At 42.7% G+C, this 14472-nt stretch overlaps 1 protein-coding gene across 1 annotated transcript; it reads right to left on the minus strand.

Moving 5' to 3' along the window:
- Nucleotides 1-2233: 2233 nt before the first annotated feature.
- Nucleotides 2234-4707, minus strand: LOC113966472 (cytochrome c oxidase copper chaperone). Its single transcript, XM_027681236.1, has 3 exons — nucleotides 4470-4707; nucleotides 2819-2929; nucleotides 2234-2446 (listed from the first exon to the last, which is right to left on the minus strand). The coding sequence occupies exons 1-2, from the start codon at nucleotides 4586-4588 to the stop codon at nucleotides 2845-2847; spliced, it is 204 nt and encodes a 67-aa protein (XP_027537037.1). The 5' UTR covers nucleotides 4589-4707; the 3' UTR covers nucleotides 2234-2446; nucleotides 2819-2844.
- Between the last annotated feature and the right edge of the window lie 9765 nt (nucleotides 4708-14472).

Raw genomic sequence — 14472 nt, forward strand, 5'->3', positions numbered from 1 at the left:
GATTATCAGTCCCAAATCTCACAGCAGCTGAATGACTGGCTATTTTGCCCATCCTCAGGAAGTCTACAGATTCACTACAGATCCCATAAGCTGAAAACTAGTTCAATCACCTGTGTTGAGGACACTAAGACCTTGGTGGCATAAAGTCAGAGAGGGCATAATCAGACATCTCCTTTTTGATGTATTATATAGTGCATTGCTGGCATTAGTCTGCAGAACTGTTACTTACACACTAGTAAACCCTGTAGCTCCAAAATACACGCATTCAATTTACAGCTGTTGGGAAAGGTCTCAAGCCTGCTCCAGACAAGCTCACAGTGAGTCGCAAAGGTTGAAAGATGGTATGTACTGTATCTAGTTGTACTGCTTATATAGTCAAGTTTCCTACTACTGTCATGTGTCACACCCTCACAGGTACACCAAACACACTGTGCAGGGCAGCACTGGTCACCAGCACTGCTGGTAAGTAGTAACACAGGGACAGTAACTCCTACTCCTTGAATAGAGCCCTGAATCCACTCCACAAGAATACTGTTGTAAGAAATGAAGCCACTCAGCAAGAAATGTGATTTGACTATGAGGTTTTTCCATTGTTGCTTTAAATATAGATTTGTCCACTATCCTTCCGGTACCTGCTGCACACAGGTACGTCAGCATCCCACTCATCATCTTCCTTCCAAAAACTTTCTAAAATACCTACCATGCTTTTACCCTCATGGAGGCCTAGACATCCCATTTCTTATGTTTATAGAATTTGTGTAAAATTTTGCAGGAGTCCATTTTTTTCTTTTCTTGACCTGATATAAACAGCATTCCCATTCTCACTTGACCACTGCCCTGCTCTATTCTGTGGCACCATTTCCACAGTTTACCCAGACTGGACATACCACCACAAAGCTGGTGCTCATGCACCTTTTAACATTCTCCTCAGTTTAAGCTCTGACATGCAATGGTTCAACAGTAAATGACCTTATTCAAGTTTCTACCTCAGGACAACAATAAACACCAAGAGAAGCACCAGGTCCTGCTGCTCAGACAGCTACAGTGCCGCAGGCAGCTTTGAATGCTTTCTGCCAGAGCTACACCTGTGTCCCTTCTCCGAGGCTGAAAGCCAACATGGGCACAACTCTTGTCTCGGGACAGGACCTTCACAAAACATTCCAGGAGGCGAGTCTAAACTCTCCTCATGCAACTTGTGAGCCTCAGCAGGGCCAGCACCAAACTTCACATACTAAATGTTCAAGGCCTATTCACTGCTAGCTCAGGATATGCAGGACACAGCTGGCAGAGAAACGATGACAGTGGTGGGTGACTGCACCCACCCCTCCAGCAGGATCAAAGCCAAGCCAAGAATCAAGACAAAGCACGGAACTTGCATCTTCAGTTTCTGAAGAGAAAACTCATCAGGAGAGGAAGTAATTAGTGATACTGCCTTCAGCAGTCAAATCACCACAGGAAGTACAACAATGGTAGGGTTGCACAATCACATAGTATGAAGCCAAAAGTCACATATGTGTAACAAGCTACCAACCGCACCTTTTTAGTCTCTAGATTGTAAGAAGGAATCAAAGGCCACAACTACCCTCCCACTGTCATGCCACAGAGGTGAAAAAAGAAGCCAGAAAACAAAAGCCCATGCGTGCCTAGCACAAGACCAACACAACGAAAACTGTTGCATAAAAAAAAAAGGCTTTTCTTCCAAGCAAGTGACCTGTACGTACAAGTCACTTGCAGTGACAGGGAGCAGTCCTCTGCTCCCTTTCCCTTGAAGAACTACCAGCTCAAGTGACTTTGATATAGGAAGTACTTAATTTTTCATTATAAAGAATGAAGCTTGAACCCTTGGGTAAAGCTATTCAAAAAAACATTGGACGAATTCTAACAGGGGAAAACAAATACAGTTTTGACTTTGAGGAAAGTTCATTTTGTAAGACTGTGGTCGCCTTTGTACAAACATAGTTACAACTACTGTCACAAACTGCATTACAAGCTTCAGCATGACTTTGCTGAAAGCAGTAAGAGGGCAGTGTTACTGGCATGATTTCACTATTTCCATCAGTGGGAAAACCCACCAAAGTCCTCTCTGTTCAACCACAACACCACAGTAATCAATGTTCTTATGTTAATGATCAAGGCAGGCTTTTCTCATTCTCTCATTTTCTGCAGCACACTGTTTTCAGTAAATGAGAGCACTGTCATTTCTTTATGTAAAAAGAAACGGAAGTCAGGAACATTGGTCATTTTCAGACTTTTATTAACAGGAAAAAATATATTTTCTATAGCAGAGGTCAAGAGTTAACAGTGGAAAAGCTTCAGACGTGATGCACGGTCTATCATTAGAGATTCTTTATAAATAGATGCTTTGTTTATATTTGTTCTTTGAAGTAACTTGCAGAAATAATTTATTTTGCAGCTTTCCAGAACGAAGTCACACCACAGACATCATCTAGAAGAGAGGAAACACAGCCTCACAAAACATGGATTTCCACTCAATACTGAGGGATAGTTCAGCAATCAACAAAAAAACCCCAGCACAAACCCACAATACCCAACCTCCACACTGCCTCAGCATCAGAAAGCTAAATTGAGGTTGGGATCTATTAGAAGACAACAGAGGCAGCACCATTCTCTACTGCCAAAGACTTCACCACCCTCAAAAGGACAGCAGGGCTTACTGTAGCGTCAGCGAGGATTACTCTGCCCTCCCTCACCTAAGGATGACATCTTTACCATCACAAACAGTACTATGGGCCTTCCAGTGGCAGCAGCTGAGGTGCCAGGGCTCTTCAGAGGCAGAGGTCCTGAAGGATGTACTCACCACAATCACAGTCCTGGTCATCTCACTCATATCTTGAAGCCCAGAGCTCTCATACACTCTTTGTGAGCTTCAATTAGGTGCCCACAATTTTCTTCCCCCTTCTCAATGATGCTGCAAAAGAAAAAGATTTCCAAGGTTCAGCAACAAATTGTTTACTTACTGTTAGTCAAAGCCATAGAATTTGCCCCACAAATCTGTTGGAGACAATCGAAAATCCCTATTAGGCTCTAGAGATCTTTTTGTCCATCCTGTCCAGGATAGCGCTGTTTTGAAAAGTATAAAACTATCTCAAAAAGTTACCCAAGTCTGGAGCTGTGTGCTTAAAACTCTGATAATAGGTGTTACAGAATTTCCTATTAACAGCTAGGGTCTATTCTGGGCAGGTCTAGATGGGGATTTGTTATACAACACAAGGCTGTCACATCACTTCATCAAGTATGCTGAGCTTGTCAGTAACCAGTTTCAAATCATTCAGTAGGGAAGCAACAAAATTTCTCCATCAAGAGATAACACAGAATAGGCTGAGCAGTAAATGATGTTTTAGTTCAACTTCAGTTGGTATTTAGGGAACCCGAAGCAAAAAAAACCACCTGTCCAGCTATTTACCACATATGGTAACTTTTGATGTTATTCATCCCTCCATGTAAGAGCCTACCATCGTTGGTACATCATGTATACCACAAAAGCACTTCAGACTTGCTTTTTGATTGACTGGCACAGCACTTCCTGATCCCAGAGATGGAGATCCCACTGCTCTGCAGAGTGCTGATCACAGGTCTGATCAAGCCTCATCTGCCACTTTATGCTATTCTTGCTGCCAAAGGAAGAAACTACCAAATGGTGAATAACTAAAATACCTGATTTTCTTAATCTTTAATTTTCTTCTTGGGCTTTATTACAATGAGCATGGACATGTCTGCTGCTTGCCCAAGGTGACTCCTTCTGACCAGAAACACACATCCTTAATACCCTTTTCTGAGGGGGCCCTGGGTTCACCTTCACCCTGTAAGGTGAATCCAGGTAAGTAGACATGCACCCCGAACTTCAGCAAAAATACCATGTTTGGTATTATGTCACCTACTGAACACCACCTATATCACCTGTGGGGTAAAAATACCCCAAAAACCTCCAACTTGGTCACCAGATTAAAGTTCTTAAAACTTTAAAGATTCACTGCCATAGACAAAGGAGCTCCATTTTGCGGGTGCATTTCACGCTATTTGACAGGTCCTATGATCGTGACTAAGCCTGTAATTACAAATGCAGCTATAAACGCCACTGCCAAATTTTGCACTTCCGTGTGAAATGTCACCCTCTGAGACCTAAAAAACAAAGCATTTTGCTTTCTTTAAAACAGAACATAATTTATATTCAACTGAGCAATAAAGACGTTACCACCTGCTGGTACTTGTTGCTTCGGTCAGTCAACAGCAGCGAAAATTTACAGCATCATTAAAAGCTGATCTCCGAAACCTGTTTTAAACCGGGGCTACGAGATATTAACCTCTTCAATTCTAAACTATCCTTTTAAGGCATTTTCTCCACCTCCTCTCCCGCACTGTCCCTCCTCCCTCGGATGCTCCTGCACCAGTGTGCTGGCTGGGGAGGGCTCCCAACACCACCCTCCCCGCGGAGCCCGGGCCAGGCTCACCAGGCGTCCCGCGCCTTCTTGGTCTCGGGGCAGGCACAGCAGGGCTTCAGCGGCTTCTTGTCCCCCCGCGCCTCCTCCGCGCCCTTGCTGTCGCAGCTGGCGGCGGCGACCGTCGACATGGCGGGCGGCTCCCGGCACCCTGGGCCTGCGGGGAGATGGGGGCAGTGCCGGCCGCCAGGGACCCGCTGGTTCCGGGAAATATTCCCCGCTGCCCGCCCCTTCCCGGCCCGCGGCGTGATGGGAGATGGAGTTCGGAGCCCTCCTCCCGCCCCTCCCTATTCGCTGGGCCGTCATCCCCGTGGCGACACACACCGAGAGGTCCAGAGTGACAGTCTGCAGGGACACTCGGTACTGAACGAGCCAGAGAGAACTGGGAAGGGAGGGAGGGCAGCAGGGTCACAAATGGTGTTAGCGGCCGAGCGGACCCGGCACCCGCTGCAGTCTTAGCAAGAGCAGCAAGGGACAGGATTAGAATATTGGTTCTGCCAGCGCCAGGCTCCACGGTGAAAGTTGTGGCCAGCCACCTAAGACTCTTTTTTCCCACTCAATCAGTGGGGAAAACAGAGGCTCAGTTCTTTGTGGTGGTGTCCGCAAAAGTCGGATTTGTTACCTGGTATGCAACAAGCCAATAACTTTTGCTTTGCAAATCAGTTGATTATAAATTATGTTCTCTTTAAAATAAAGAAAAATGCTTTGTTTTTTAGGTGTCAGAGGATGACATTTCTCATGCAAGTGCAAAATTTGACAGTGACTTTTATAGCTGCATTTGTAATTACAGGCTTAGTTACGATCATAGGACCTATCAAATAGCATGAAAGTAAAAGAATACACACTTGAGAGAGAGATTTATTTCAGAGTTGTGCAAGCCTGGGTGCTCAGTGGAATTCCACAAATCAAGCACACCAACTATCAAAACTTTTTACTGATTATACATTTTGGCAAACAAAGGAATTAATGTTCATTGGCTATAAGATACATAGTTTTCTTATTAATTAATAGTCCATCCTCTGTTGGTTAATGATTCTCTCGCTTCTCACGCTAATTAGTCCGCATGCCCAGTCTTTCTCTTCTTTTGGGTCAATGAGTTTCTTGGGTCAGTGTCCCAATGCAGATGTCCCATAAATTCTGCATTCTTTATGTCCACTATCAGTGTGCATCCTTTTCCCCCAAAATTGTTAATCTCCCCCTAGGTCTGAGATCATTAAGCATGTAAGCCCTAAACTTTAACAAGGCAATTCTAACAACAAGTAATTTGATTTTTCTAACACATGGGCATCACTTATAGCTTGCTTGTTAGCTGCTGTTTCACAACAACATCTCCCTTCTTGTTGATTAGGCTTGAAAGTACGCAAAGATCAAACATCAAAGAACATCCTTTCTTATGGAAATTTTACATATTCCACATTTTGCAACAGCTGGAGTGAAGAACATGTAGCAATGCAGGTACAGCACACATGAGCACAGTCATCACCACTGGGAACATTCATGTTGCTGTTTCGTGGCTGGGGGCCAGCCAGGCCGGTCCCTGGCATTGTTGCAAAATGGGGAATATGTAAAATTATCTTAAGAAATTATGGTTTTTGATGTTTGATCTTTGTACACTTTCAAGCCTAAATAACAAGAAAGGAGATTTAATCTGTGAAACTGATAGCAGCTAACAATCTATAAGTGATGTCCAGGTGTTAAAAAGATAAATTACTTGTTGGTAGAATTGCCTTGTTAAGGTTTAGGGCTTGACATGCTTCAATGATCTCAGACCTAGGGGGATGTTAACAAAGATTGGGAAGAAGGATGTACCACTGACTGTGGACACAAAAAATGAAGAATTTACAGGCCACAAAGACATCTGGTAGAACTCACAAAATAAGGAAGAAACTAATAAAGCCAACTCAGCAACTGTGCTGAAATCAGCTCCAACTGGGTAAAAGGTAATTCCACCAGGGGCAGTTCATGACCACCAACTCATGGACCACTGACCCAAAAAACCCATCCACTCAAAAGAAGTGAAAGACTGAGCATGTGGACTAATTAGCATGAGAAGTGAGAGAATCATTAACCAATACTAATTAACAAGAGAACTATGTAACTTGTAGCCAATGAACATTGATTCCTTTGCTAAAATGTGCAAACAGTAAAAAGTTTTGATAGTTGGTGTGCGTGTGGAATTCCACTGAGCACCCAGGCTTGCACAACTCTGAAATAAATAATAAATGTCTCACTCAAGTGTGTAATCGTTGGCTTGTTGCACACTGGGTAACGAATCTGATTTTTGTGGACAACAGCATGGGCAATAAGCGAAAACATACAGAGCTGCTCTTCCTTTGTAGTTTGGCGCAAACCTTGCATCAGCAGCCACTCTCACCTTCCAGGTCTCTGTCACATATGCACCACAGCTTGGTTCTTTGGCCACAGCGTGTCAGTTCCTGTGCTACACTTTTCCCTGCCACCAGCCCTAGTGATGACTAGCGATACTTGCACATGTATAGACTTGCAGAGTAAAGGGACACCCTACAGAGGTAATGTGGGAAGGGCAGGGCACTAGTGGATGTGATACTGCTGAGACCTCGAAAGGGGAAAAGAATATGCCCACTGGGATGCAGCTGCTGTGCCTTTTAATGGGGTGTAGTAAGAGTCAAAGAAATGGCAGTATATATCATGTACTAAGGGGATCTTAAATTGTAGGAACACTGTCAAGAACATTTGGAGTGGTAGAAAACCTGTGTTTTATGTATTTAATTAGACTTTTAGAATGAGGTTTTTACATTTGGGACAGATTATCCCATACTTGTCAATCACAGAGGTATTTATTCTGATCTATGATGAAAAGTAAATACCAGTAGTGCCTAATTAAACAGGTTACATGTTCTCAGTCTCAGCAAAACCAGGGAGCTCAAAATATCTGCTAGGGATCTGAATACTCCACTCAGGTAAAAGACTGAAAATGGTCCTGCCCTATACAAGGCATGAAGTATCAAGCAACCCTATTGTTTTCAAGAGCCTTGGGCAAGACAGAATTATGTCATTTTCAGTATTTACCCTTCCAATAAGTCAAGTCAGAAGTGAGATCATTCTCTGTTGAGACATTTTGCTCTTCTGTTTCTCTAGATCACCAAGGTGAATGCCACCACCACTGACTTGTGCTACCTGAATGAGTAAATGACAGGAGAGGATTCTTTTTTGATCCCCTCATTCTCACAAAGAGAGATGAGAAGTAGAACCTGTCTCTTCCAGAAGTCCAAAGCTCCACAGTTTCATCACACAGGTACATAAGGCTCTCCTGTTTTCACCATTGAGGCACCTCTGACACCCTGACAATGTGACTCCTCCAAACCAGGCTCCTGAGGAGATAGCCAATGTGCTGCCATCCTTCCTCTGGAATGGTGTCATGTAACACTCACTCGACCTAATGAGCCACCTACTTAATTATCCATGGATCTCAGCTCAGTAGCCTGTTCCCCCCTATCCTAGTTGGCTGGGAAGGTTGTCCAGGTGACCTGTGCCCACACAGCCTCCTGGTTAAACGCACACGTTTGGAGGCCATGCAGCCAGGAATGATGAACTGGGAGATATACAGGATGCATTTGTTGACCAGAATATGATTTTTCCAAATTCACACAAACATGCTGCAAGGTATGAGCCGACATTGAAACACCTATCAAAACCACACATCAGCCCTCCAAAGTAGTGCCTTGTTCCTAGTTTTTAAAACATATTAAGCATTTTTTCCTTTCAAATTAACTAGTTTTGTCTTTTCTTCCTAAAGCTTTATCTGCTGACCACTGTCCAAAGACCTAGATAGAAGTGGCAATAGCAACACAAACTCTGAGGGAAAGCCTGTGATAAAACCTCAAAGTCTGCAATTGAACAGTATCTTTTATTTAACATCTTCTATTAAAAAAAAAAGTTTGAAAGACATTGATTTGGCCTGTAGAAACCAGGAAAAGACCAAACAAAATACAGTTTATACGCTTGCCTATTACAGAATAACAAGGGCAGAAGAAGGTTAAAATTTAGTCCTCTTGAGAGACAACTTCAAATGGGTTTGCACAAAGGTTTGGCCAGTGAAGACTAAACATCTCCGCAAGCAGCACTCCACTCTTCCAGACAGATTAAGGAGGAACACTGCTATTTTGGCTGTGCTCCCTGCATGGTAATAGTTTGTAACAGAATTGCCCTGGAAAAAGGTATAATTTCTTTTTGGGATGAGAGGGCAGTGGCTGAGAGGGAGGAGAAGGAAGGGACGTGCCATTAAAGCATACTTAACACATTTTGATACTGACTGCACCAATTTGGAGTGCAGTGCAGAGAGGAGGTCACAGCCATTTCTCTTCTGACATTACATTGTGCACAAGAATTGATCGTTAATTTGGTGCTTTCTGTTTTCCATTTTTCCTCTGCCTGCTGACAGTGGCAGAAGAATTATGTCAGAGAGTTATGTGTCAGAATGAACAGATTTATCTACCAGTCAAAGAGGAATAGCTAAGGGCAGGCTACTGAGATGAGACTGCTGGAAAACTGTCAGATCCAGCACCCTGGAGGGGAGATTCAGTGAAAATCTCAGTCTCTGAAAGAGATAATGAGAAAAGACCTTCCCTCAATCTGCCATGTAATTTGGCAGCCTGGTGCCACATGTGAGACTACAAAGACATCAGGTAGCACTGGACATTTACAGCTCTGGATTTAGAGGACTAATGGGTGAAATAGGGGGAGACAGCACAGCTGTCATGCGTTTCCAAATTATTTCCCCTGTACAGCCCTTTATCAGAATTGAAGAACATCACAGCAGTCATTCCCGTTGGCTTCTTGTGTCTTCAGTTTCAGCCCACTAAAAGAATGGTTGTCAAAAATAAAAGTACTTGTTTGTTAGAGAGACTCAAACGGACAGACTTTTCAAGGAACCTCAAAAATGTATTTACATTCATTGTTACTACTAGGTAGGGTAAGCCCCTATCAATGTCAGTTGAAAGTAGCAGTCTGGGGGAGTCTGGGGTTTTCCAGATTTCCCACAGTTATGATAGACATGATAGAAGGTAAATTAAGCTGTGGAAAATTTGTATGGTGAAACTGAGCTGAAGGTATTTTGGTATTTTCCATGTAGTGCCTATTCTGGGAACCACTATCATCTTGAAAAAAGAAACTTATTCAATATGATCTAGAGAAATATTTTTGTTTTTGACTGGTATGAGACATGAGACAGCCACTGCTCCGGCAGCCCAGTGAACCATATGCGGTGTTTGATTGTCAAAGAAGTTGCCCGTGTTTTAGGTCAGTGCTTAGATAACATGAAAAAAAAGGACTTCAAACCTCTGAGCAAGATGACTTGTCAGGGCCCTGTTGCCTCTTATATTAACTGCCCAAGTACAGGATAGAGTTTCTCTTTTTGATCAGAGTTGCAGACCTGCAACTACCAAATGCTACCAGCTCAGCAGTGTGACCAGAGAGAGAATGAATGGTAGGATAGAAGGACTTTGCTCTTGTCTAGTACAATGGAAGAGACTCTGAGCTTCAAATTCCATCTTTAGGTAAAGGCAAGGGGTTCACTGGGCTAAAAACACCTCAAGAGACGATGTGCCAGTCCCTCCCCAGACTGAAGAGGCCAATCCCATGTTTCAGGACTATGGCATGAATTCTGTATGCAGGGATTCTGTACCACAGGACTGAACCATCCCCTCCTGAGAGACCACCTTGGAAGGTAGTATGGAGAAAGTCTCCTTCCATACTGGCAAGCAAGCCCTTAGAGTAGAATCAAGATTACTTTTAAGGTCTTTCTGTCTCTTTGAATGCCCTACAAGCTAGTACTGCAACAGAGCACCTCTTGCCAGAAATTCAGCCAAATCTTCAGAGCATCAGAGTCTGGAGGTGGAAGGTAGTTTGCAAGATTGCAGTCACTTTCCACTTAAAATGAGAACTGCTGTCTCTGACATTGCAGGACTCAGCCCACAGCATCCCACAAATTCTGGGGTCTCATTCTGGGACCAGAACTCTGGCCTAGCCCTCCACAGTTAAGAGGAAAGTGACCCTCCTACAGGCTTTGGTATAAACTTACAGGATATTAATGCCTTTCTCACATTGTTTCCTGCACAGCTCTCCTCAGTTTGTGCTAAGATTATGACTATCATCATTTTCATGTTATGCTCCTTCTTGTCACTGCCCACTGAAAGCATATCCAAACATACAAGTAAAGACTAGGAATTTGCCATGCATGCAACACTGCAAAATCCAGATCAGCAAATTCAGTGTGCAATCTCCCTGGTGACATGGCAAAAGAAGGAAGCTGGCATTTTGTACTGTGACTCAAAGTAACCTGCCTGTTCCACAGCACTGCAAGCAGGAACTGCGAGCCTTTAGACACTGGACATGGACGTACAGAAGCTCTTCCAAAATGCAGATATGCAGCTGCTGATGTTGGATGTGCATTGCAGGCCTGGTCAGGCTTACTTCAGTGGTTGCTGGCATGACTGATCAGCTGCTCCCTTTTGTGGAGGGAACACCCGTGAAAATCCAAGCATTCTGGAATAAATCCCATTGCACAGACTGGTGGGAAGGAAAGGTCAAGTGTTTGCACTCAAATGGCTGCATGTGTTACCAACACAACAAAAGAGGATGGCTGAAGAAGACAACTGTCTATTTTCTGACAGTCTCTACATTTAGTAACTCAGAAAACTCTAACCTGCATTTGGGAAATAACATCACTAATCCTGCACTAATCCTCCACGTGAATCTGCAAAGGTCTGTCCCTACATCGCAGTCAGACTCTCTGTTTTCAGGTAAAAATCAGAAAAAAAATAGCCCAGGATTAAAAGTGCTTAGGCATGAAGCAGACACACTCTAATCAGCCAGGGTAAGTTTTGCTACAGATTTTTTTTCCTGCATTGCAGAGTTAACCAAGGTAGCTGCCTATATAGTTCTTTCCAAAGAGGAAACCTCTTCCATTCTCACTTCTCATGACTTGAAAGAGTAAGACTTCCACATTTCCGCAAAAAGACCTATATGAATTGTCAGAACTGATCAGAATCAGACAGCTGAGCCACTGTTAATATGTACCACCACATCTGTGAAAAGATGATCTCCACTTAGTCACCCCACAAAAATCAAATGCTGCCTAAGGTCTGTGCTTATACACCACAAGAAACCTCATTTAGAAACCAAGCCCACTTGCCTGTGTATTGAAGAAAAACATCTCATTGTAGTTCTGTAAAATCCTCCATAATACAAACTTCTAACCTTGATCAGTTCTGCTGCAGAACAGGCAGTGTTCTGCAACTCTTGTGCATGGGGTTAAACTGTCAATAAACTGAGAAGCAGCAATACTGTAGGTCCACTTCTCTTCCAGTGCACACATTCCATTAGTCCTTTTTTTCCCCTAAGTGTTGCCGCTGTTAAAAATTTCATTCTGCTTGGTGGGATGCCATTTTAATGCCTGTGTCAGTGACAAATCTGGCTTGTTTGAATCTCTCCAAGTCTCTCATGATCTAATTTTATGAAATGTGACGCTCCACTATGGAAAATAGTTTAACAACATTCTCAATGAACTGCAGGAGCTAACTGGAAGTTGGGAAGGAATCATTAGTATTTACAAATACATAAGTCATTCCGTATTTGAGATGTCACTGATTGCAGCTGCATGCTTCTATGTACTCACATTCCAGAACCTCACTCCTTTTAAATATTGCATCAAGACATATGCTGTGCAGTGCTGCAAGCTGCTTGTAAAGAGCTGCAACATCACACATGTTATGAATCCATTTAGACTCCCCACAGCTGTTTTTCACAAAGTTATTAAATAATGTAGAAAATTCATTTACTTTCAAGCCATTTCTTTGACATCAGTCATCATACTAGGTTTCAATTTTGAACACCTAATTGACTTGCACTTGTTTTCTTCTGCTTTTCTTCTTGCTGATCTCCTTCTCAGGATCTTTAGAATCCTTGTTCCCACCAAAAATCAATGGGACTTGACTATAAAGTGCTTAATTGTCAAATTTTAAAAAGCATTAGGGCATCTCCATATGCAGGGATTCTCAAGAAAGCCTATTTACACTGACATCTTCCTAGATATCTGCAGTACAATCTGTATCTGGAGTACAATTGCTTCTTTAAAAGTGACATGGGAACACACTTCATCTGCATGGCAGAAAATTTCATCTAAACGTTCAGCTCAAGCCCATATCCTGACTATTTTGCCCTGGTTTTCAATAGGCTGTACAGTATTTTATCCAAGTACTGTCTTAGCTTGGTACTTAACTTTGCGCAACAATAAATTTTACTCAATGCATCCTGTCTGGACTAGGCACATCATTAACTACTCCAGTCCCTTATTTAAAACCCAGAATAGATTCTTCAAGGTCTGGTTCTCCTAGGGGTCCATCCAAAGACTTAGGATCAAAGAGGGGATGTTTCCAGATCAACATGCTACATGGTGAGTTCTTATCATGTTCTCACCATTGATATATCAAGACACCAGTGATATGCTCTAGATCCTGTACTGTATTCTGTTCAGTCTCCACCATTTGAGACTGGGAAGTGATGTGGGAAGGACTACATGGGTGCAGGCAAAGACAGAGGGGAAAGATAGGGGAACTTTCAAGATTGAAGAGACCACAGACTTTGTTTTCTTACGCAAGGGAAGTGATACTTCTGCATCCTTCCCCAATCCTTCAAAGGGCTGTGTTGAGCCCCCATCCAATTCTAGCTCTTTTCTTCCAATGGCCTGAGTGTCCTGTCACTGCTTTCTCACCTTTTTACTTCTGGTAGGCCACCCCCGGGCCCTTGGATGTGTGCCAGCCCTCACCTGACCTCCATTGGGTGGATTGCAATTAAAGGATGAAAAGTAAATGGGTTTTTTGAAAGCTTTAATAGATGGGATTAAGATTATGTGCAATAATTGTTTAAGAGTAAATATGAGTGTAGTGTATGGAAGTGTATGTATGGTAAGAACAAGCTGAAATGAATCTCCATAGCACTTCTGTCCAGATATTTAATTTCCATGAAGGGAGTGGCTAAAGTAATCACAGGAAATCAAGAGTTCTTGATGCTTCGTTCAGATCAGACAAGCACAAACATTCACTCCCCAGAAAAGTATCTTAACACACTGACTCTTGAAACCTGCAAGCAAACATGATGGTATTGACATTTATTCCACTGAGTATTACATGAAAGGAGTAAGAACACCATGAGTTCACTGGTTTCCTAAGGAGTTCAATCCAAGATTTTTTTCCTGCTGAGGTGAGACAACATGCCTGACTACAGCCCAGCAAATCATCCAAATGTCATCTCTGTTCTTTAAGAATCGCATCCAAAGCTGATCCATCCAAGTGAAATTATGTATATGAATGTCCTTCAGAGAATGCCTGAAATATTGGTAAAATTGAGGTTTTGCCACGGATTGGACTTGTCTGAACCATAGGCTGGAAATTGCCTTAATTCCACCTTCTTTTTTTCATTTTTTAAATGTTAATCAAAACCATTACAGAAGTCTTCCAGCAGGCTTTGAAGTGAATCTTTTAACGGTGATCACAAAGTACTACTACTTCATTTTTTTTGAACTTTGACTTTTTAAGCTATCCTCATCTGTATATTGCTTTTACTACAGGAAATGTGCCAACAGTCATACTAAGAAAAAGAAGGCAAGAGAGAACAAGTCTCCTATAAAGACTTTCATCTATTTTTTTTTTTTACCATTTCAGCAGTTGTACCAGAAGATGCCTCTCTTAGCACGGCTCTTAGTAAAAATGGCACAAATTAACCACAGACTTCCCCTTTGCAAAGTTCCATTTACCACCATCAGTAATCTGAGGCCATTTTTGCAAAGGATGGTATAAATTACAAGTGAGGTATTCCACAGTGGATATAATGCCCTACTACAGCCAAAGGTCAGCACAGAGACAAGGTCTCAATCCACAACACAGTCTGTCACAGCATCTGTCTTCTTACATCTTTTTGAGACTTACCTCTGTTTTCTGCTGGGAATAGTGACCACATCTTCCTCCTCTTCCCTTCTACT

This window comes from Neopelma chrysocephalum, unplaced genomic scaffold (genome assembly GCF_003984885.1).
Source record: "Neopelma chrysocephalum unplaced genomic scaffold, ASM398488v2 Primary Assembly neopelma1_60, whole genome shotgun sequence".
In the NCBI taxonomy this organism is placed as follows: Eukaryota; Metazoa; Chordata; class Aves; order Passeriformes; family Pipridae; genus Neopelma; species Neopelma chrysocephalum.